Source organism: Radiomyces spectabilis (assembly GCF_025331425.1).
Source record: "Radiomyces spectabilis strain NRRL 2753 chromosome Unknown BYT42scaffold_3, whole genome shotgun sequence".
NCBI classification, from domain to species: Eukaryota; Fungi; Mucoromycota; class Mucoromycetes; order Mucorales; family Radiomycetaceae; genus Radiomyces; species Radiomyces spectabilis.
The window spans coordinates 1,333,802-1,356,426 of NW_026251928.1; the positions used below are offsets into that span (position 1 = coordinate 1,333,802).

At 43.7% G+C, this 22,625-nt stretch overlaps 7 protein-coding genes across 7 annotated transcripts; 6 read left to right on the forward strand and 1 right to left on the reverse strand.

Moving 5' to 3' along the window:
* Nucleotides 1-2,367: 2,367 nt before the first annotated feature.
* BYT42DRAFT_484227 (uncharacterized protein) lies at nt 2,368-2,688 on the forward strand (the record flags this gene model as incomplete). The annotated part of the gene is made up of 1 exon (XM_051563727.1): nt 2,368-2,688. A coding segment is annotated over one exon (321 nt), but the record flags the coding sequence as incomplete, so codon positions are not given.
* Nucleotides 2,689-4,623: 1,935 nt separating this feature from the next.
* Nucleotides 4,624-4,863, forward strand: BYT42DRAFT_476517 (uncharacterized protein; the record flags this gene model as incomplete). Its single annotated transcript, XM_051563630.1, has 1 exon — nt 4,624-4,863. A coding segment is annotated over one exon (240 nt), but the record flags the coding sequence as incomplete, so codon positions are not given.
* Nucleotides 4,864-8,716: 3,853 nt separating this feature from the next.
* On the forward strand, nt 8,717-9,884 carry BYT42DRAFT_235097 (uncharacterized protein). Its single transcript, XM_051562635.1, has 3 exons — nt 8,717-8,910; nt 8,972-9,136; nt 9,197-9,884. The coding sequence occupies exons 2-3, from the start codon at nt 9,012-9,014 to the stop codon at nt 9,636-9,638; spliced, it is 567 nt and encodes a 188-aa protein (XP_051426250.1). The 5' UTR covers nt 8,717-8,910; nt 8,972-9,011; the 3' UTR covers nt 9,639-9,884.
* A 1,584-nt stretch (nt 9,885-11,468) lies between these two features.
* Nucleotides 11,469-12,094, forward strand: BYT42DRAFT_611486 (uncharacterized protein; the record flags this gene model as incomplete). Its single annotated transcript, XM_051571508.1, has 2 exons — nt 11,469-11,599; nt 11,671-12,094. 2 exons carry the CDS (start codon nt 11,469-11,471, stop codon nt 12,092-12,094), a joined length of 555 nt encoding a protein of 184 aa, XP_051426251.1.
* Nucleotides 12,095-17,118: 5,024 nt separating this feature from the next.
* BYT42DRAFT_491877 (uncharacterized protein) lies at nt 17,119-17,421 on the forward strand (the record flags this gene model as incomplete). The annotated part of the gene is made up of 1 exon (XM_051564107.1): nt 17,119-17,421. A coding segment is annotated over one exon (303 nt), but the record flags the coding sequence as incomplete, so codon positions are not given.
* A 214-nt stretch (nt 17,422-17,635) lies between these two features.
* On the forward strand, nt 17,636-18,783 carry BYT42DRAFT_560097 (uncharacterized protein). Its single transcript, XM_051567205.1, has one exon. The coding sequence runs from the start codon at nt 17,662-17,664 to the stop codon at nt 18,610-18,612; it is 951 nt and encodes a 316-aa protein (XP_051426253.1). The 5' UTR covers nt 17,636-17,661; the 3' UTR covers nt 18,613-18,783.
* Nucleotides 18,784-21,620: 2,837 nt separating this feature from the next.
* Nucleotides 21,621-22,341, reverse strand: BYT42DRAFT_543743 (uncharacterized protein; the record flags this gene model as incomplete). Its single annotated transcript, XM_051565711.1, is given in 2 exon segments — nt 21,621-22,263; nt 22,280-22,341. The coding sequence occupies 2 exon segments, from the start codon at nt 22,339-22,341 to the stop codon at nt 21,621-21,623; spliced, it is 705 nt and encodes a 234-aa protein (XP_051426254.1).
* Between the last annotated feature and the right edge of the window lie 284 nt (nt 22,342-22,625).

Below are 22,625 nucleotides of genomic sequence, written 5' to 3' on the forward strand. Positions count from 1 at the left end.
ATGGCTTTTTGTCATTTTTTGAGACGAGGCTTATGCAACGCAATCGTCCAAGAGATATTTTTTATTGTCAATGAGCGAGTAAAAAACTGTATCATATGATCTATGCATAAGTATTTGTTCATATAATGAACTAACCACAACTGAATATATTATGCAGCATGCTGCCTTACAGCCAACGGAAAATACCTCTGAAAGGACTGCCGCCGATGATGCGACTCGATGTGCTTCGTCTTGGACAACGTAGCGTGATCAACCGGTTATGCCAGATCTCCGCTTCTGCTGTCCCAGGAATATCAGCACATGTTTCCGTATGAGCCTTTGTCACAAACAATTATGTTTGCTTAATGTTATAGTAACTGATCTTATAATAGTATGTGCCCGATCATACTCTTGCATAAGACAATAACTTTCTTAAGTTGCTCTTACGATTGTTCTGTTAATTTCAACACAAGGACATTATTACAGTCAACTCTGCGCATTGACATTACAAGCCAAATCGACTATCAGGTTTCGCATGTTGTTGTCGTGAGTGATATCCAGTTATCTCCATGACAGTAAATGTACATAACTGTTCGGTTGACTTTACTCAGGTGTGTTGAGAGATAAAACAGGATAGATACCGCACTTGATCGTATATAAATTTGTCAGGGAAAGAATGATTACTGTGCTACTCATATTAACATCATTTTTGTAAACGCCGGATGTTTCCATTAAAAAAAGAAAACTAGTACAACATTTAAAAAGATGAATACAAAATGATAATATGCCCGTTCCTTCAAATGTTTTGGATGTCCACCTCAGGTCTGTGTCTAAAATGTCGGTGCGACAAAGATACCATCATCACGGGTTTCCTGCAGTTTCTCGATCAAGCTTCAATGCAAGAGTTTTTATTGTTTTGCAATCTATATTGGTTTCGAACAAAGTTATTTTAGATGTATCATAGTGTACTTTTTGCGATTACCCAGATTTCCGGGCTGCTATGACAATACTAAGATTGAATGTGACGTAACGAAGGCTCGACATGGGGTACACCCAACAAGGCCATGGTACAGATGATTATTTCATTAGATAGAGTTTCCCGCCCACGAAGATATGAACACCACGCATACGAATCAAACCTCCCCAAAAAGTGGATTATATGAATACTGCTTCAAAAAATCTGGAGAATTGTAGTAGCAGACGCGAAAAAAAATTAAAAAAATAACTATGTGGTCATTTATTTTCATTTATCAAAGAAGGAGAGATTCTATCCCATTTCCAGTTATGATATTAGGCACGGTATGCAATTGTATTTTATGGATGTGATGCAGATGATGAGAAGTCGAGTCTTCGTGTATCCCTATTTCCTTTTCATGGCATATTATCCTGTGTGCTCAATTCCATATTATGCAGCTGTACTTCTTCTTCGACTGATTGTTCTTACGGTTGTTTTGGTACCTGTGCAATCATGGTATCAATCTGATTCTCCGCTTGACGAACCACATCTCGCATGGTATATTGTTCCGGCAGCAGTATTTCCTCGCCATTTTTACCTCGTCGCTGCATTTACCAGGAAGGTTGCCACTGTGAAACGGCCTGGGCTATCACCAAGGTATGCCGGAAATGCTAATCCATTGACGGATGAAACTGGCGTTACGTTGAAAAGACAAGTCGTCCGACGATACAAAGCACACGATGGGCTTGTTTTCCTAGTACAATGTCTGGAATCCGAACTTGGCCGCATCGCGTAGAATCATGGACACTAGTTGATTCACCTTGTTTTCCACGACAATTTAATAGACGTTTTGGACGATCCGATTTCGTGAGTAACTGGTGGATTGGTCGTAGATGGATACCGTGTTCTTGAGCACATTGAGCAGATTTAGATTACGAGGCAGTGACGCACTATCATCCAAACTACGTTGAATATGCCTAAATGAAAACCAGAGACAAAAGAATTGACGTGAAGTCTTTGCTTGAACCGATTACATTCTTTAGTAAAGGTCTTGAAAACCGTATTTCTCGCTTTTCGTGAGTGTACGGTGAAAACGTCAGGCCACCGTACCGGCGATGAAGTGTATACAAGGTGACACAGACAAACCCGTCGGTGAGTCTTACTCACATGACCGATCCTCCGTTGAACACCTGGAGCAAGTACACGACGGGAGAACAGACAGATACCGTATCATTAATTTGGAATCTCGATAGGCAGCCTTAGTCGTTGAATAGGCAATGGCTGATCAGATGCATAACAATGCCTTTCAAGATACGCCGCATATTCCGTCCATGAAATTGTACGTCAGTCGTTCATATCACGCCGTCGTCTCTTCTAATTTGGCCATGCTTGTATCCGCAAACAGCCACGCCATTCAGCTCGGATGTTGTTGTGGCTCGAGTACACAATGGCTTTTATTTCTTCGCAACTGTGGTCTTATCGTGAGTCCTCAACAATTCACCATCGATTGCGGTGATGCTGAAACCGGCACTTCCCAAAATGGTTTCCCTGGGTGCAATATCCAATATCGTTTATTTCATGTATCCCAAGCATGGGGTAGACAACTGAATCAAAAAATTAAACCTGGATCTACCGCGGGAGACAACCGCGTCACCAGAGGAGAGATCATGACAGCTCTAAAATCGATCATTTACGAAGAAAACATAGACGCGTTCCATAGGAAGATCGAAACATTCTTGCATACGTACTCTGAGCACAGCGATTTTCTGACTTACTTTGGAAGGAATGGCGTTCCGAGAGGAAGTGTCAGTTCTGGAGCAAGGCATACCACCCACTTGAGTTAGCCACATGTTAACCAACAACTACATCGAATCGTGGCACAACCAGCTGAAATCTGTCTACCTACTACGAAATAGGAATCAGCGCCTGGCCAGTCTGATTTACGTCTTGACACACGAAGTTGAAGGTGATCTGGTTTTGGAGCGCAGAAGGATAACCCAGAATAGTGGTGCAATGACGAGGGGCGAAAGAGAGAGGATACGTGTGGAGCTTGCTGCTGCAGCAATTCCCGCAGGAACCAGAGACGCCATGATTACTGCAGTGTCAATCGCTGTCGAGGGTGATGAAACTGAGGCGCTTGTATCTATCGCCGATGAACCTGGTGCTTACCTTGTGTAGTCGTTCTGCAATGATCACCTGTCGTACTCAGTCCATGTTATTGAAAGCAGCACCATACAATCACATAGCTTCTATTATTATCAGAGGAATCGACAGCCGTGTAAGCACATGCATTTGTTGCATTTACGAAACAACAGCTTCGTCTTCTCCAACGTGCTCTCAAGCGAACAGAATGCAGTCACTATTCCGAATAACCCTCAAATCGACCACGCCGAACACGATTACGATCGAGCGAATCACACAGTTTCTCAAGCAGTCAGTGCCATGGTTACTTTATATCATAACAGACAGGATTTATCCTACTTGGAAAATCATATAAACTTGAATGATGCTGAAAGAACCAGAAGTGCAATGAATGTTGCTGCAGAGATATTCCAGACTCTGTCTGTCGCAACAGTAAGAACATCATTGCAGACCTCTATGCAGACAGCGTGAATAAAACAACTCTTTTTGTATAAAACTCTATCACCATAAACTACGCAGTTATTATGTACAAGCATCAGATTGAAACACCAAATTCATGTGAGTTTGGGAATGCGACGCTCGGGCGAAGAGGGCGAAAAGGGCGAAGAGTGAATTTTTTTTATCAATCACACACACACACACTCGTGCTTCCATGACTACGGTTGTCTTGAAGAATATGTGTTATGTTTGTAGTGACCGTAACTATGCCGAAGCGTTATAGTTAATTCAACACTTTTTCAAATGTCATGATCTTTCATTCCCCTCACGTTTGCGAAAGCAAAGACGTCCTTTGAATCCCGAATATGTCTACGTGCAATACGTAACAGCTCACAACACCAAGTCAATCCCCATTCTTACGCTTGTCCTTCCTGTTGGTTTCCTCATGACACTATTGATGAACTGCGCCGACATATGGAAAACTCTCACTTGCAAACAACCTCCGCAGCCAACAGGAGATAAAAAAACAAAATCACAAACGAAGATGATCCGACAACAATAGACAGTATCGCTATCATGAATAACAGCAACGTGGTATTAAGGTACGCCACTCCAACCTTCGCAAATAGTCTATCACCAATTCGCCTTCTATTCCCTATTATCCAAAGTTCAGCTCGGTGATTACAATTGCAACGTCTTCTAATCCGCAACTATCAGTATCGCAACAAGCACAAATTGAAGCGTCAAAGGACGATGCGTTGAAACGGAAAGTGATCAAATCAGAATTCCGATGGCATTCGACTTTTTGTTCGAGGCTCTCAAACAGCCCTTTGATCTATTACCAAGATACCTGTGGAATTTCCAGTATCCGGAGCAACCCGATAAAGCCCACCAAACGAAATTTATCAAAGCGATGCAGTGCATGCTGACAAATTACTGGAATAATTGCGCAGTCGACAAGCAGCGTATGAATTGACCATGAACGCACTTTCTGGATCAAACATATCGTACCGATATTCCAGGCATTTGGCAACCAGTGTGGCTTTGTGGATTTTAGTTTGTGTGAAGTGCAGTTGCATCAACATACGTTGCAAACGGCTGATCCATTCACAGGCGAACGTGGCATCATCCGTTATGTAGCTGGATTAGGCAAGGATGACAAGCAGCATGAAAGAATTGTCATGGAATGCTCCTCTGGCCTGAAATTGAGACAAGCACACGCGGAAGACGATACCATAAAACAGATTCATAGTTTAATGTGTATCCACCACGGAATCATGACAAGATACCCGAACGCAAGCTGCAAGACATTGGCCAGAGTAAAAATATATGGGATACAGTCGATCAAAAAGCCGAGCATAAAAACGCATGTAGTTTGCCACTCAAGAAAGAAACCTTCTCATAGGGTGACAAAATCACAAAGCCAATAAATTGATCAAAAAACGAGTGAAATTATGCCTTCAAGGCGCATGAACAATTCTCTTAGGCTCTATATTGTTCAATAGAGACACTCTCTCTAGATCGCCGACGTTGATTAAAATGAAAGAGTAGCATAGCGTGGAATTTATACTTTGTTGGTCAGTTGGATCCGGATACAGTCACCGCTCGATTTTAAGAAACACCACCGAAAGGACAAAAGTCATGCTGAAATCGAAATTATTCCAAAATACATGTAGAATTCCTTTTACCATACAATATATAAGAAAATCGATCTCTGGGAATTGCAGAAAGTCATTCCAAAACCGCTTGACTATATCTTTCGCGAAAGAGAGGAAGAAGGAGTTGCCAAAAACTTTGTCGATCCAACAACTTGTAGAGTTGCTGAACAGTATACATAGTATATCTGGGAATACAAGGATGTTTTTATGCTATACTGTATGCAAATTCTGACTAATGACCGACCGATTAAAGGTGAAAAACTGAGTTCTCAACGGCTGAACATGAAGGAGACACGGAAGACTGATATGTGAAATAATCATAGAGAATTATATCGCTATGAAGGGGGTGAGCCTCAGTCGAAAGCTTCAGGGGCAGAGACAGTGGTGATTAAATGTAAGGAAGGCAGTGCGAAAATTTCCCAACAATGCCCTTATGTGACTACCCGTATGCCTGAGATGTGACTACCCGTATGCCTGAGGTTTTTGACTACCCGTATGCCTGAGGTGTGACTACCCGTATGCCTGAGGTGTGACTACCCGTATGCCTGAGGTTTTTGACTACCCGTATGCCTGAGATGTGACTACCCGTATGCCTGAGGTGTGACTACCCGTATGCCTGAGGTTTTTGACTACCCGTATGCCCTTATGTGACTACTCGTATGCCCTTATGTGACTACCCGTATGCCTGAGGTGTGACTACCCGTATGCCTGAGATGTGACTACCCGTATGCCTGAGATGTGACTACCCGTATGCCTGAGGTTTTTGACTACCCGTATGCCTGAGGTGTGACTACCCGTATGCCTGAGGTGTGACTACCCGTATGCCTGAGGTTTTTGACTACCCGTATGCCTGAGATGTGACTACCCGTATGCCTGAGGTTTTTGACTACTCGTATGCCCTTATGTGACTACCCGTATGCCTGAGATGTGACTACCCGTATGCCTGAGGTGTGACTACCCGTATGCCTGAGATGTGACTACCCGTATGCCTGAGATGTGACTACCCGTATGCCTGAGATGTGACTACCCGTATGCCTGAGGTTTTTGACTACCCGTATGCCTGAGGTGTGACTACCCGTATGCCTGAGGTGTGACTACCCGTATGCCTGAGGTTTTTGACTACTCGTATGCCCTTATGTGACTACTCGTATGCCCTTATGTGACTACCCGTATGCCTGAGATGTGACTACCCGTATGCCTGAGGTTTTTGACTACTCGTATGCCCTTATGTGACTACCCGTATGCCTGAGGTTTTTGACTACCCGTATGCCTGAGGTGTGACTACCCGTATGCCTGAGGTGTGACTACCCGTATGCCTGAGATGTGACTACCCGTATGCCTGAGATGTGACTACCCGTATGCCTGAGGTTTTTGACTACCCGTATGCCTGAGGTGTGACTACCCGTATGCCTGAGGTGTGACTACCCGTATGCCTGAGGTTTTTGACTACCCGTATGCCTGAGATGTGACTACCCGTATGCCTGAGGTGTGACTACCCGTATGCCTGAGGTTTTTGACTACCCGTATGCCCTTATGTGACTACTCGTATGCCCTTATGTGACTACCCGTATGCCTGAGGTGTGACTACCCGTATGCCTGAGATGTGACTACCCGTATGCCTGAGATGTGACTACCCGTATGCCTGAGATGTGACTACCCGTATGCCTGAGGTTTTTGACTACCCGTATGCCTGAGGTGTGACTACCCGTATGCCTGAGGTTTTTGACTACCCGTATGCCTGAGGTGTGACTACCCGTATGCCTGAGGTTTTTGACTACCCGTATGCCTGAGGTGTGACTACCCGTATGCCTGAGGTGTGACTACCCGTATGCCTGAGGTTTTTGACTACCCGTATGCCTGAGATGTGACTACCCGTATGCCTGAGGTGTGACTACCCGTATGCCTGAGGTTTTTGACTACTCGTATGCCCTTATGTGACTACTCGTATGCCCTTATGTGACTACCCGTATGCCTGAGATGTGACTACCCGTATGCCTGACGTATAAAACATACGGGCCACGGGTAGTCAAAACCTCAGGCATACGGGTAGTCACACCTCAGGCATACGGGTCGTCACACCTCAGGCATACGGGTAGTCACATCTCAGGCATACGGGTAGTCACATCTCAGGCATACGGGTAGTCACATAAGGGCATACGGGTAGTCACATCTCAGGCATACGGGTAGTCACATAAGGGCATACGAGTAGTCAAAAACCTCAGGCATACGGGTAGTCACATAAGGGCATACGAGTAGTCACATAAGGGCATACGGGTAGTCACATCTCAGGCATACGGGTAGTCACATAAGGGCATACGAGTAGTCAAAAACCTCAGGCATACGGGTAGTCACATAAGGGCATACGAGTAGTCAAAAAACCTCAGGCATACGGGTAGTCACACCTCAGGCATACGGGTAGTCACACCTCAGGCATACGGGTAGTCAAAAACCTCAGGCATACGGGTAGTCACATAAGGGCATACGAGTAGTCACACCTCAGGCATACGGGTAGTCAAAAACCTCAGGCATACGGGTAGTCACATCTCAGGCATACGGGTAGTCACATCTCAGGCATACGGGTAGTCACACCTCAGGCATACGGGTAGTCACATAAGGGCATACGAGTAGTCACATAAGGGCATACGGGTAGTCACATCTCAGGCATACGGGTAGTCACATCTCAGGCATACGGGTAGTCACATCTCAGGCATACGGGTAGTCACATAAGGGCATTGTTGGGAAATTTTCGCACTGCCTTTCTTACATTTAATCACCACTGTCTCTGCCCCCGAAGCTTTCGACTGAGGCTCACCCTCTTCATAGCGATATAATTCTCTATGATTATTTCACATATCAGTCTTCCGTGTCTCCGTCATGCTCAGCCGTTGAGAACTCAGTCCTTCACATACAAGGGTGTCCTTCTTGTAGAATAGCGTCAAAACCGTGGCTATTTGCCACTGGCGGAAAGAGAACTGTTTTTATCGCAATAGGGTCTTTTGAATTTTTAAGATGAATACATACTGCATGAGTGCAGCCACAACTTGTAGGAACTATGGAACAGGCTTGCAGTCACAAAATACACTCCAACAGCATAGGGGCGATTTGTAGATGAGTGTAAACGCACCCGCGTTCAGTAGGCTTGTCGGTCAATACGATTACGAAAACGGTGTGGCCAATCACATCATTGGCGACGCCGAAGGATTACATACCGCAGCAGCAACAAGTGTAAAGCCAACCCAACCAAGTCACCGTCGATGGGACCATAGCAAGTTTTGCCAGGCCAGTCACATCCAAAAAGCGGCACAATGAAGCATTGTTGCTTGACGGTGTAGTTTTTTCCCCCTTCCAGAAAGTGATCATTTCGTGAACAATTTTCGACGTCAACTTCTTTCTTTCACCAGCTGCTACTGTCAATAGATGCTAAATGGAAACATTCCCTCAAAGATCATGCACTCGGCGTTGGCGTCCACCACGGTTCTTCTCTTGACAACTACGATATATTCCAGTGATATCTCGCCGCTCAGTAGCCCTGATAATTGAAAAGCAACTGTCAACTTCATCGAAATCAGATAGAGCTTTAAACGTCATCCGATGCCGATAAGTGCGTTCACCGGCTTGCTCTCTGTTGTCAACTAATTGGTGACAGAAAAGATCACCCGAAAGGAAGCATATAACAAGACGACTTCAATGTTGAGTACCGCGTCCATCCTCAACTCAGCTTTCATGTTTTCAGTTATGGTAAGACTCACAACGGGTTTGCTAAGTGCCAACTACTCATGCGCAATGGTAATTAAATTAGAATCTAAAGACAATTTTTACGGCTATCATATATCGACGACATGCAAATGATCTTTCGGGCCGAGATCGAGGTTGTATCAAGACATATTGCCGTCCTCGTTTGTATGATCACGAACACGAAAATTGAAACAAGCATTTGCTGCATCCAATACTCCTACATATTGTGGTAAGTAACCACTTCGATTTCTTGGAAACTGGATCTATTCTAATTTGAATGTCAATCTAGTTGGGTGGTTGTTGGCGCTATTTTGAGCGAGCAAAGTTCGGCCTTTCCTATCGCAGCTTCTTTCACGATCCGTACGATATTGGAGCTCTCGAATGAATTGTCAATGTATCTAAGCGAGGTAGCGATGCAGTCATTAGACAACGGATACAGAAGCAATGTCACGAGCGGCAAGCGGAAGCCATTGATATTTTGCAAGTGGATCTGCGGTCATCGATACTTGAAAGCGAGCTTCAACCAAAACTGGAAACCACGTTGGTCCGATATTTCTGAATTGGTCACGGCAGCTGCAAACTTCGTAGTGGGACATTTCCGTCTGGCCAAGGCATATCGTTACTGCTTTCAACATAACTATCCAACTGTTGTGCCCCATCTGTGTCAATACGTTGGATATTACTGTACTGTACAGTTAGTTTCTGGCATATACGGCGCTCGAATAGGATGAGCCCTTCATCTTGGATACGTAGTATGAACAAGCTGGAGGACAGTGAACTCAAATTGGATTTGCAGCCGTCGTTGGTGTCGTTGGCGTCGTTGGCGGAATTCCGTTGTGGCCAAGATTGGACTGGAAGCATCGGTGTCGGCATGACAATTGGCGAGAACATTGACGGGATATAAATACGTCAATACGGTTTTTTTTTTCTTCTTATTATTTTATTAAAAAATCGCGGAATAAAAGTCTCTAAATCACATACGGTAGCCCTTTAATCGGTCGGTCATTAGTCAGAATTTGCATACAGTATAGCATAAAAACATCCTTGTATTCCCAGATATACTATGTATACTGTTCAGCAACTCTACAAGTTGTTGGGTCGACAAAGTTTTTGGCAACTCCTTCTTCCTCTCTTTCGTGAAAGATATAGTCAAGCGGTTTTGGAATGACTTTCTGCAATTCCCAGAGATCGATTTTCTTATATATTGTATGGTAAAAGGAATTCTACATGTATTTTGGAATAATTTCGATTTCAGCATGACTTTTGTCCTTTCGGTGGTGATTCTTAAAATCGAGCGGTGACTGTATCCGGATCCAACTGACCAACAAAGTATATTCCACGCTATGCTACTCTTTCATTTTAATCAACGTCGGCGATCTAGAGAGAGTGTCTCTACTGAACAATATGGAGCCTAAGAGAATTGTTCATGCGTCTTGAAGGCACAATTTTCACTCGCTTTTTGATCAATTTATTGGATTTGTGATTTTGTCACCCTATGAGAAGGTTTCTTTCTTGAGTGGCAAACTACATGCGTTTTTATGCTCGGCTTTCCTTTTATTTTCGACAATGATGCATCTGATTTTAATAGAAATTAAGACAGCACTTTGCTCATTGGGATACTTTAACAACGAATCTCAAGTAACAAAAACTCAACTCGAGAAATCTCCAGCTACACATCAAATATTATTACCCTATGTCATGGTGAAAGAGAAAGCGAGTGCAAAACCGATTCAAGCATCTTTTCTCGGAGTGAGTTACTGGCTAGCATTACCGCCATATGGAGTGGTTGCCCAAGACAGTATTCAGCTATAGTCGTGCACAATACACCAAGTCAAAAACCAAAAGATCAATGCGCCTTTTCAAGCAGTACAACCATAGCTGTTGGGGTGGATCACATCTTGAACTCCCGATTTTTTTTAATTACTAGGTTCTTGGTTTAAAACATATGTGATTTTCAAAGAAGGCCATCCTTCAATATGAAGTCACCATCAATGAAGACAAATGGTCTTCCGTCGAAAGGGGACGAGTTTTATTAACCAAAATACATACATTAGAAGAAGAAGAAGAAAAAAGCATCTTCGGGAAGATACCCATCCAGTCCCGAGTGGATCGAGTTGTTCAGATATGCGAATCCCGAACTTTACCACTATATCGTGCCGTGAGGCATATTGTCTGTGCGCTCTGCTTTTCTGAGGGTGCCAAGTGGTCTGAGAAAGAAAGAGTGTATCATATGATAAACGCAAAACTCTCATACGATTTTCATACGGTTTCCACCTTCCAACAAGTTTCTTACAAGTTTCACGTACACCGCAAATAATAAAAAAATATAAAAGTATGTCAGCCTCACGGGAGGTGGTGTATGCTTCATCGATACGCACTCACATTGAAAAATCACGCCGACCCGCGAAGACTCCCCGACCACTTGCGCGATTTTCACGCCCATCAATTGCCAACGGGGTTGAAATCAACCAGGCGCTATAATATAACAAATTCTGTATCTGCGCCATGCAGATAAGAACTCTCGAACTTTCCGTATGCTTGTCCTTGTTGCCTGAGCCATTATGACAGCTCAAACGCTGGGGCCGACCATTTCTTTGAGGAGCATAAAGGACTACTTGTCGCAGCAGCAGCAGCAACGACAGCAGAGCGCTAGCCAAGTCGATGCCGATGGGAGCAGAACGAGTTCTGTCAGGTCACTCACGTCCAAAATACAGCACAACGAAGCATTGTCGCTTGACGGTGTAGTTTTCCCCTTCCGGAAAGTGATCGTCTCCGCGTGAACAATTTCGACCCCAGTCTTTTCCTTCTCCAGCTGCAACTGTCGATTGATGCTAAATGGAAACATTCCCTTGAAGAACACATGCATCCGGCGTTGGCGTCTACTTCGATTCTTCTGTTGACACCTACCACATACTCGCCGCTCATTAGCTTTGATAACTGGAAAGCAACTGTCCCCCTTCACCGAAAACCAATACGGCATCAAGCGCCAACCAATGCCGATGAATACGATCACCACCTTACCTCTATTGTCAACGATTTACTGGCGGAGAAGATCACCCGAAAGCAGGCGCTTAACGAGATTACTTTCGTTGGACGAATGAAGCTACGGCGGCCAAATACACGGAAGAAATCAATGAACGACCGGATATCTGTATCACAAGGTTCTCCAGTTTCGAACGGATGGTGAACGTCGGATTCGGGGAGGCCAAGCCTGCGGCAAGAGACCAAGGCAATCTGCACCACCCATAGGTATCTTCGAAAGTGGGAGTATTCTGCAAGCAAGCACCCGGCAAGCAATTCATGGATGGAGTGCTATGCGTCCAAGTAATAGGACGAACCGTCAAGTTCTACGCATTGGTTTTACCCGCCAAAGAACCGTATGCATTCCTCGAAAGGATGGTCTTACAGCTTCCTGAATCGGTGAAAAAATCTGCCCGGCTCTGTGAATGAAGCGAGGAACGTCGTCAAAATGCTGGATACGTTCGAACAAATCTGCATCCCTGCCAGCTATGTTGCAACTACCATGAGCGACGTACTCCAACCCTATCAACTGAGACTTGGGTCGGATTAAATCATCCGACATATCCAATATAGGCCTTCTTTATTATTCCCATATTGCATGTACACTAGAAATTTAATTCATGTCATCCTTCTTTCACCACACGCTTAAATACATTTATCGATCTGCAAATAAATCATCCCAGCATGCAAACGTTACGGAAAAAGGGCATAATACAAAGCGTGATAGTTACAGTCATCGCTCGATTTAGAAATCCTCGATTTAAGAATACAATATTTTTGATTCAAGAATCTTTTGGAATTCCCAATTCGATATAATCAGTCATCATTCTGGACCACAATTATTCCTAAATCGAAACAAAATATTATAGGGACACTTGTATTTATAAGCAATAATGTAACTCCTGTTAGGCTCTTACTTTAGCAACCGTTGCTCATCATACTTTACTCATGGTCTTCATTAGCTGATCGTTCTCGATCACATAAAGGTCAAGAAGTTGTCGGAGTAATTTTTCGCTCTTATTATCTACACAGGTTGTGTTCATCATTCTCCAACCCCACCGCTTCCGCAAGAAACGTCTCTCGCTTTCCATCCTGGATACAGTTGAACCATCCCTCGACGTCATCAGACCCGTAGCTGACATCGAACCTCATCATTCCCTTCAGTCTCGCGGTTACTCCTCTCCCTTCTATCGCAACAAGAGTTGGCTCTCCAACCTTTTTTACTGAACACTGCGACGATAGACCAAACTTGACTGACCATCACAATTATTACCATAATTAGTCCTTCTTCCCGACCATTTCGGCGGCCCAGGATCTTCTCAGCTTTTCCCACTCCTTTCGAATATCGACTTCACCCAACTTCGTCCCTGGTCCTACCGTGTATTAGTACGGGCCCAACTCCTCAATACCGTTCAACCTTTCCCTCCGTCTCAACTATCCAGTGGCGTCAATTATGGTCAGTTTCCCTCCCATATCAAAGTCGCAACTTGTGGCTCCATATTCTCCACGCTATGTTTTCTGTCGCGCCGCCCTACACCGTAGCCTCCTCAACAAGTTTTTGTCACCCAGCTGTCCTCTATCCCTTACTGCTACCGACGATTTGGGACACTTCCCGATACCATGTCTTTTAAAATGCGCGATTTGGCAGAAAGTTTGGCTCGACTGTTTCCTTGAACCCGTAACCCCGCCACAGTCCACAACGCGCTATTTCAGCTGCAATTCCTTCCTTCCCCTCCAGCCATATCTAGTGTTATAACTCTTGCCACCAAACTGGCCGCCATTTGGCAAGGGACTTGGAACTACATCTTAAAGGCACACCTCCTTACACCGGACACTGTTGCCGATATGGCAATCAAAACCATCACGCTCTGGTGCGCGTAAATCAGACTCTACTGCACAAACTGTAGCCAACTTTCTATATTTCATTAGGCCCCTCTCTCCTCCTACATTCGTTGTCCTAGTTTTTCTTAATTTTATATATGATTTTAGTTCACACCGCTCAAAACGGCGTGTGAAGCAAATAAAATCGGAGCTACGCTCCTCTAGAAAAAAAAAAAGAAAAAAAAAAAAAGAAAAGAGTCCCCATTATTAATTCATTATCAATCAATATCGTATTGATACTCGCAACCTAAGGTAATGGACTGTCCTTCGATCTCTTTGATCAGTTTTTCATTAGTTGAATTAATAAATAAAAAAAAATCCGTCCAAATAATGACGCCGGATCATTGCCCGAACGGCACCGTCAAGTGAAGGATTTATTCTATGGTGTCGCACTTCCCAATTTTGAGACACTTTTACCCATGAATATTCTCGCCAACTGCCACGCTGCCACCCCATTACCATTACTTCCATTCTAATCTTGGTCACAACGGAATTCCGCCAACGACACCAACGAGGCTGCAAATCCAATTCGACTTCACAGTCCTCCAGCTTGTTCATACTACGTATCCATGATGAATGGCTCATAAACCTATTTGAGCGCCGAGAAAGTAAACTATGGGCGACTTCCTCAATTTCATACACAATTGCTTTGCGAAAATTTGTTCTTGGAACTTAATGTCCTGATGGTGCGGTAAAATATAAACAGACATATTATATTCCTATCAATATAGGCACGAGTTATCTCTTCTATATGAGCCAACCAATCGGGTTTATTCGCTATTTATAGTTAGTTGCAAGAATACCTTGTCAATGGAAAGGACGACCTGGCGGCAATGGTGATGGTGATGCTATCCCACGATCATGGCTTCTGAGTATTTTTATTCAAGGACAACGGTTGAAATACCCTGTCGGCAACTTTGAGGATTACGAGAGAAATTCGATCTAATCATGGGCATTTATTATTAGCTCGGAACATCGCTCACGCATTTTTTGAGACGCAAGAAGAGCGAAAGTAGGCAAATTCTTGTCAGTATCAAGCGTAATACGGCGCAAGCGAAAGCGATCGGCACTGACAAGCCCTACTGAATGGTCACATCACGAACAGAGTAAAGCAGGTTGTGGCAATGCTTGGGTGGCCATTGACTTTGGTTGCTTAGGTAATTCATGTATGACAGAAATTGGAGCGGTTTTAGTATGGAGAAAGTTAGAAACTGGGGCAGCAAAGGTTCAAGTTGCACAATCATGTTGATTAATCCTTATTAAGCCACTAACAGATCGTCGTTGTAAAAACTCGCTGCCATCAAAAGCCCTGTTTCGACTGCTTTACGTTATCACGGCCTTGTGTTTTTTACGAGGTCTGTTTGCTTCCGTTATCCTCAAGCGACCTGTGATATCACCACAACTTCTCTATTGATAATGGCTTAACTTCGCGTATCATTTCATTGAAACGAACGGCAATGAAGCTATTACAATTATATGCAATTGACCAAATGATACTGCGGATATCCACCCAAAACTGGCTTTCCATCGTCTTCCACATATATTATATTATTCATCAATGAATGAATGCAGGCTACAACTTTATGTTCGCTATAGCTGATTTGCATTGTTTTAGAGCACTGTAACACTTTGTAGAAAGGATGAGATAAGCGTCATTCAGTAAAGTGAGTCCGAGTGCCATGACAGGAGAATGAAGTTGATTATTGTCCGCCAAAAAATTAGGGATATAAACAAAGGGATCTCATCTGCACCTCATTTTCAAGTAAAAGATCCATGCATTACACCGTAAAATCATAACGGTTCCTGCCTTTCTTTGTGGCTTTTCACTTGACAGCTGCCTTGTTTCCCAGACATATCGATATGATCACAGCGAAGATTTCATTGCACCTGAGTGTTCATCCGAAAATTCCAATGACGATGACGATGACTATGTCAATATAAAAGAAACTGGTTACGCATCGGAGTCGGAGAACGTATTTTTGCACATGTGCATGATGCGAAAAGAAAATTGTTACAAACCGCGCCATAAAAAAGATCGGTTACACATCCGAGGTCGAAGCACGTATTCTTTGTACATGTGCACGTTGGTAGGAAAAAAAAAAGAACAAAAGAAAAGAAAAGCTCGACATGTTGATATTTGAAAAACCGTTACAAACCGCGAGAATGTTTAATCCTAACCTTGGCAAATTAGTTTTGCTAACTAGCATGGTGCCAAAGACTTCGAACAAACCAAAGCTGAGCATTCAAATCTAGTAACAACTCTTATAGTTACAAAAATCCGAGTTTTGATGTATACCCCACAGATCGTACGGCGGCCGCCATAGAAGAATGAGGTGGAATGCTCGCTTATCTACTTGAAGTTTGGCTCAAAAGTTTTCTTTTTTTTTTTTTTTTTTTTTGGTTCTCTTTCCTCCGTCTTATTCATTCAATGGAAAAAGGGTACACTGTAAACTTCGTGAGTTTTTGTCACACACGTCCCTGTTGTGCAACACCCCTGTTAACTCATGCTCTACATTAGGTCATCTTTAAGCGAGAAAGCTATATTTTAAGCCGTCTACCATGGGCAAACATCCAGTAATTGATTTACAAGTGGTTGTGAAGCGCATTTCCTCCTAGTTTTTCATTAATTTAATTTAATAATCATATTCAAAGTAGGGTTTTCTGTCAATCTCATGCATGATAAGCTTTTTCAGCTGGATATCCCCGATTTGTGTCAGCATTTTTTTTATCTGAAACCTGGCTTTTGTTGTAACCGAAAAAGTACACGACTGACAAAAAAAATTGGGTATTTTCTACTGATTCCCCATATCAATGAAAAAAGGACGCGCAAAACTGCGAAAACTATATTACTGAGGTGGATGGAACCGCTGATACAAAGAGAGTAAATTGTCAATTTGGGTGAATCACCGGAAATGTCATTGCGCAAATTAGAATATGACAGGCAGCATGTCAAAACTAGAAGGCACATGAGCCGATTTTTGCTCAGGGTTCACAAAACACCTTTGAGAATAGACTTGTCCGATTTGCAAAACCCGAACTTTACGCTATGACTTTCCAGCTGGGAAATATCCTTTTGTGTTACCTTCTTCTATGAATATGCCAAGTGACTCGGAAAGAAAGTATGAATGGCCTTTTTTTGATAAGCGCAGAACGTTCGCACAAAATTTCATACAGGTTTCGTCCTTCTTTACAAGTTTCTTCTAAGTTTTTATTACATGCAAGTTCTTTTTTTTTATTACAAGTTCCGATTTCACCCAAGTTTTTAAAAGTCTCGATTTCATACAAGTTTCTCACAAGTTTATCTTCATTATGCCAGACCCACGGCAGGTGGTGTTTCTGGTACATCGGTGTTTCCTTGATGAAACACATATCAAAAATTACGCCGAGCCGCGACGACTTCGCGACCACTTAAAGGATTTGCACGGATTTCAATTCCCCGTGGGATTGAAATCAACAAGGCGTTACAATACCAATGGATTTCTATACCTCCGTCACGCAGACAGCAGTGAACGCACGCGCATTCTATATGCTTGTCCTTGTTGCCTGGGCCATTATGACAGCTTAAATGGTGTGGCCAGCCATTTCTTCGACGAGCATACGGACTACCTGCCGCCGCCGCATCAGCAACAACAGCAGAGCGCGAGCCAAGCCGATGCCGATGGGAGCATGGCAAGTTCTGCCAGGCCAGTCACGTCCAAAAAGCGGCACAGTGAGGCATTGTTGCTTGACGGTGTAGTTTTTTCCCTGCCAGAAAGTGATCATCTCATCGTTAACAATTTCGACGTTAGCATCTTTTTTCATCAGCTGCAACTGTCAATAGATGCTAAATGGAAACATTCCCTTGAGGATCATATGCATCTGGCGTTGGCGTCCACTTCAGTTCTTCTCTTGACACCTACGGTATATCCCCATGATATCTCGCCGCTCATTAGCCTGCAAAACTGGAAAGCAACCGTCAATTTCATTGAAAAAAAATATGACATCAAATATCATCCAATGCCAATAAAAGCGGTCACCGGTTTGCTCTCTATCGTCAACGACTTGCTGACAGAAAAGATCAGCCGAAACGAAGCATACAACAAGATGACTTCGATGTCATCCGGAACACACATGGCAAGGTTCGCTACGGCTTTAGGGCAACTAGTCAGGAGACTGCCCAGTCAACCAATCCGAGAAGATTTCGGCGAGGCAGAACTTTGTTCACGTTTTGTCGATCCATTTCTTTTCGAATTGTTTGATAATCCGGACAATGACACTTACTTTCGTTGGACAAATGAGTCCACAGACGCCAAGCACATGGAGGAAAGCAAAGAGCGACCTGATTTCTGCATAACCAAGACCTGCAGCTTCGAATGGCAGATGAACCTCGGATTTGGAGAAGCCAAGTCTGCGGCCCAAGACCATGACAATCGCGTCATCTGCTGGGATCTCATCAAAGTGGCCGTATTCTGCAAACAGACCCTCGATATCCAAGTCATGGAGGGGACGCTGGGTGTCCAAGTGATAGGACGCACCGTCAAGTTCTACATACTGGTCTTGCCCGCCAAAGGGCTATATGCGTTCCTCGAACTGGCTGTGATACAACTTCCGGACTCGTTGAATAGTCTTCCCGGCTTTGTGACTAAAGCGGGAGATATCATCAAAGTGCTGGACATTTTCGAGCGAATCTGCGTTCCTGCCAGTGATGCGGCAGGTACCATGAGCCGCCGTACTCCGACCCTGTCACTGACACAAGTAGGCCAAATATTCTCACCGTCAAAAAATCGAAAAAGGCCATGTCCACTTAAGCTTCGAACCAACTGAATGATGTATCTACACTTGAATTGCGACGCGTCCAATATCGTTTTTTTTTAATTTACTACCATATGTATTCGAAATTTGTCACTCTCCTTTTCATCACACGCTTGAATCAAGTCATTAATTGGAAATAAACATCACAGCATGCCAACACAACGGAAAAAGGCATAATAGCAGTCATTCAAAACATGATATTTATACTTCACCTCAACATATACGTTTTTGTAATTCTTCTGAGAGTTATTATGGTATCCAATCGAAAAATTGTGTATGTTTTGCACAAGCTGTAATCAAGCTGAGCGTTACCGTGAAGCTCATCGCAGCTGTTGTCTGAAACGAATAATGTTAATAAGGAAGCGGAAATATGAAAGGAAAAAAAAAAGCAAGTCGCAGAATGCCTTGTCTTAAGATCTTGGGCAGCATCCGATTCGGCTGGCAAAATTTTGAAAATTAGCCCCCTGCAAGAAGCTGAAGTGGCAGGAACAGCGAGGTATTTTCACGCCATGGTTGATAATCTTGGAAAGACTCTCTGATCATGGTGTCGTTATTACAGCACGCAGTATGTAACTGAACTCGTCTTCCTTACTAGGATCCGCAAGAGAATCCTTTCGGAAGAACGCCCCCAAGTTGCTACCGAGAGGCTAGTATGCTCTTCTTCAGCCCTCAGACTGTATTCCTGAGTCCACGCAACATGTGATTTCGACCTTGCACAAATATATCCAGCCTTTTTCATATTGGTGTCAGTCGCACCCAGCGTTCCAACCGTTTATGGTATTGCCACAATCAACGCGATGGATCACCAGAATGATCAACGAAGGTACAGCCTGCCAACACGTCAAACGACCTAACAACACGCCATATTGATTTATTGCACTTCGACCCTTCCGCGCGCACCTATGCGACATTACAGTATATCATAAATACTATCAGAAACAATTTATTGCAAAAGGCCAGCAAGAAGCGATGTCACCATAAACGGTGGGGAAAATGGCAAGCAATGTCATGTTAGTACACTCTGAGCGCTATCAAGTCAAACAAGTGAAACAAGAGGCGCAAAAATGATCGGGTGCAACACGAGCAGCTGGGTGAGATAGAGTTGTCGCCAATAAATTTTTTTTTCGGTAGGTCCATATAGTTGATGATTAGACACCAAAGTTGAAGGCTGAAGTTCGGAGAGGTGGACGTTCCAAATGTTCTGATGGTGATCCGTGGGAATGAGCTGAATATGTTCTTGAGGGTTTCTATAAACGGTTAAACCGATCGGGTAGATTTGGGGATGTAAGTCGACGCAAACTTCTATTTGATTCGGAGATGGCTGGCCAGGGACTTGATGAAATCGCCAGAAAATGGAGGGTCCTTTTCGCCGAGTATGGCGCGGAACTGGCCATGTTCGCCGATGACTTGGAGAAGATGTTGGATCACATACTTTTCAGTGGATTGGTGACACAGCGAATAGGCAGACCTCTCAAGAATATAAACATCGAACAATGTAACAATGACGAAGCGGGTACCCGTGAGCGAAAGAGAAAGAAAGCCGAAGGTGTCGATAAGGCAAGGGTAGTATTGAATGGGTGCACGAAACGGTTGATATGCGATAAATTAGTATGCCAGGGTCTAGTGGGTTCGTTTGACGTGTTGAAAGGTTGTAAATTCGTAATCATTTTGGTGTTCCATTTGTTGGTTGGGGCAATACCATAATTGGTTGAAGCGCTGGATTGCTTGACCGACACCAATCGTCTACGTGGAGTACATGGCAAATATTAGGCGTGATAAGGGTATGCAGATGACCGACATGACTGAAGGTAGATGGAACTGAGTGTGTGTGTATCATGACGGGACTAGAAGGAACCTCAGGATAATCGATTTGAAGGTGACCTTGAAGGAGAGTGGTGGGAGTGACATGATCTTGATGGAGGCCTCTCAGAAGACGACGAGCTTTGCCTTTATACTTCTCATTGGGTACACCATACGCTTGGAGTCCAATTAGTGGCGGCTGAAGAAGAATGAAGGCCCATGGCTTATGATCGGGTGAGTATCGACTTATTTGATTGAACTCCTGGTCATTGTCTGAGCCGAGGCGAGTGCACTGAAGTTTCGAAGCGAGCAATTGTAGCAGCCGATTAAGGCTGCAACTAGTATTTTTGAATAAAAGAAACACGCCTACATCGTATATTTGAGGAACATAAGCAATTTATCTTGGATGACATTGGTGAGAATTCCCTATGTTATTGTAACGACTAAAGCAAACAGAACATCAATATGGGCGCAGTAGCTGCCTCTGGATTTATTTAATGCTAATTGGAGAGTTCCAAAAACAAATCAAAATCATGATGGATAATGCTCCTATCCATAGCTCGACTGATATACGAAATATATCAATTCTCGTGCATATTATTTACATTTATCTTCCTCCGCGTTCGCCTGATTAAATCCCAATGAGAGTCATGGTCCGTTGTCAAGAGCAAAGTCAAACGAATAGACTTCTGGGGAAGGAAAGGTTAATGACGAGGATTGATGAAACATGCGCTGGTTAAGCGCTTTCAAAGGTTTCATTTTCATTCTGCAAAGTGCTTGGCAATTGTTCAACAAAGCAATGCTATGAGTCTACGGCTAAAAGTGAAAAGAGCGAAGAGGGCGGAGGGAGATTTTTTTTCCACTCATTCTTCCATGACTACTACGGGAAGTAGGCTGGTGCATATTCATTCAGGCGTTTCTGATATACTGTGAGATTGAAGCCAACAGTGACTCCACTGGCTAATTTTCCTCGCTATCGAAGTCCTGTTTTTCAGAAGATGCCGCAGAGTGCTTGAACTGTCAACCGTAACCAAACCATAATGCTCATCCTCCAGTTGTTCTTGGATTTCAAATTGCAATTTTAAGTTCGTGTACAAGTAGGCGAGTAAATCCATCATATGCAGCTATCGTTTGCGTTGACCATACGAACAAGGAATGTCCGCCGATCTGGGCTCATCGTATGTATACTTGATGTTTCCGTCATTGGTGCTGCAGGGTAATCAGCTAAGCGTCACCTTTTCTTTGATCAACTGTATCCCATACACTTGCACTCTGGCCAATGTCTTGCAGCTTGCGTTCGGGTATCTTGTAATGATTCCTTGGTGGATACACATTAAACTATGAATCTGTTTTATGGTATCGTATTCCGCGTGTGCTTGTCTCAGTTTCAGACCAGAGGAGCATTCCATGACAACTCTTTCATGCTGCTTGTCATCCTTGCCTAATCCATCTACATAACGGATGATGCCACGTTCGCCTGTGAATGGATCAGCCGTTTGCAACCTATGTTGATGCAACTGCACTTCACACCAACTAAAATCCACAAAGCCACATTGGTTGCCAAATGCCTGGAATATCGGTACGATATGTTTGATCCAGAAAGTGCGTTCATGATCATCCATACGCTGCTTGTCGACTGCGCAATTATTCCAGTAATTTGTCAGCATGCACTGCATCGCTTTGATGAATTTCGTTTGGTGGGCTTTATCGGGTTGCTCCGGATACTGGAAATTCCACAGGTATCTTGGTAATAGATCAAAGGGCTGTTTGAGAGCCTTCAGCAAAAAGTCGAATGCCATCGGAAATTCTGATTTGATCACATTCAATTTCAACGCGTCGTCCTTTGAGGGTTTCAATTTCTGCCTGTTGCGATACTGACAGTTGCGAATTAGAAGATGTTGCAATCGTAATGATAGAGCTGAGCTTTTGGATAATAGACATTGGAATGGAAGCGAATTTGGTGGTAGACTGTTTGCGAAAGTTGGAGTGGCGTACCGTAATATCACGTTGTTGTTATTCACGATAGCGATACTTTCTACTGCTGCCTGATCATCTTCGTTTGTGATTTTTCGTTTTCTGTTCTCCTGTTCACTGGTGAAACAGTTTTGCAAGTGAGAGGTTTCCATATGCCGGCGCAATTCATCAAGAGCCTCATGGTGAAACAACAGGAGGGACAGGCGTAATGAACCGGAATTGATTTATCGTTGTGCGATGTTACGTATTGC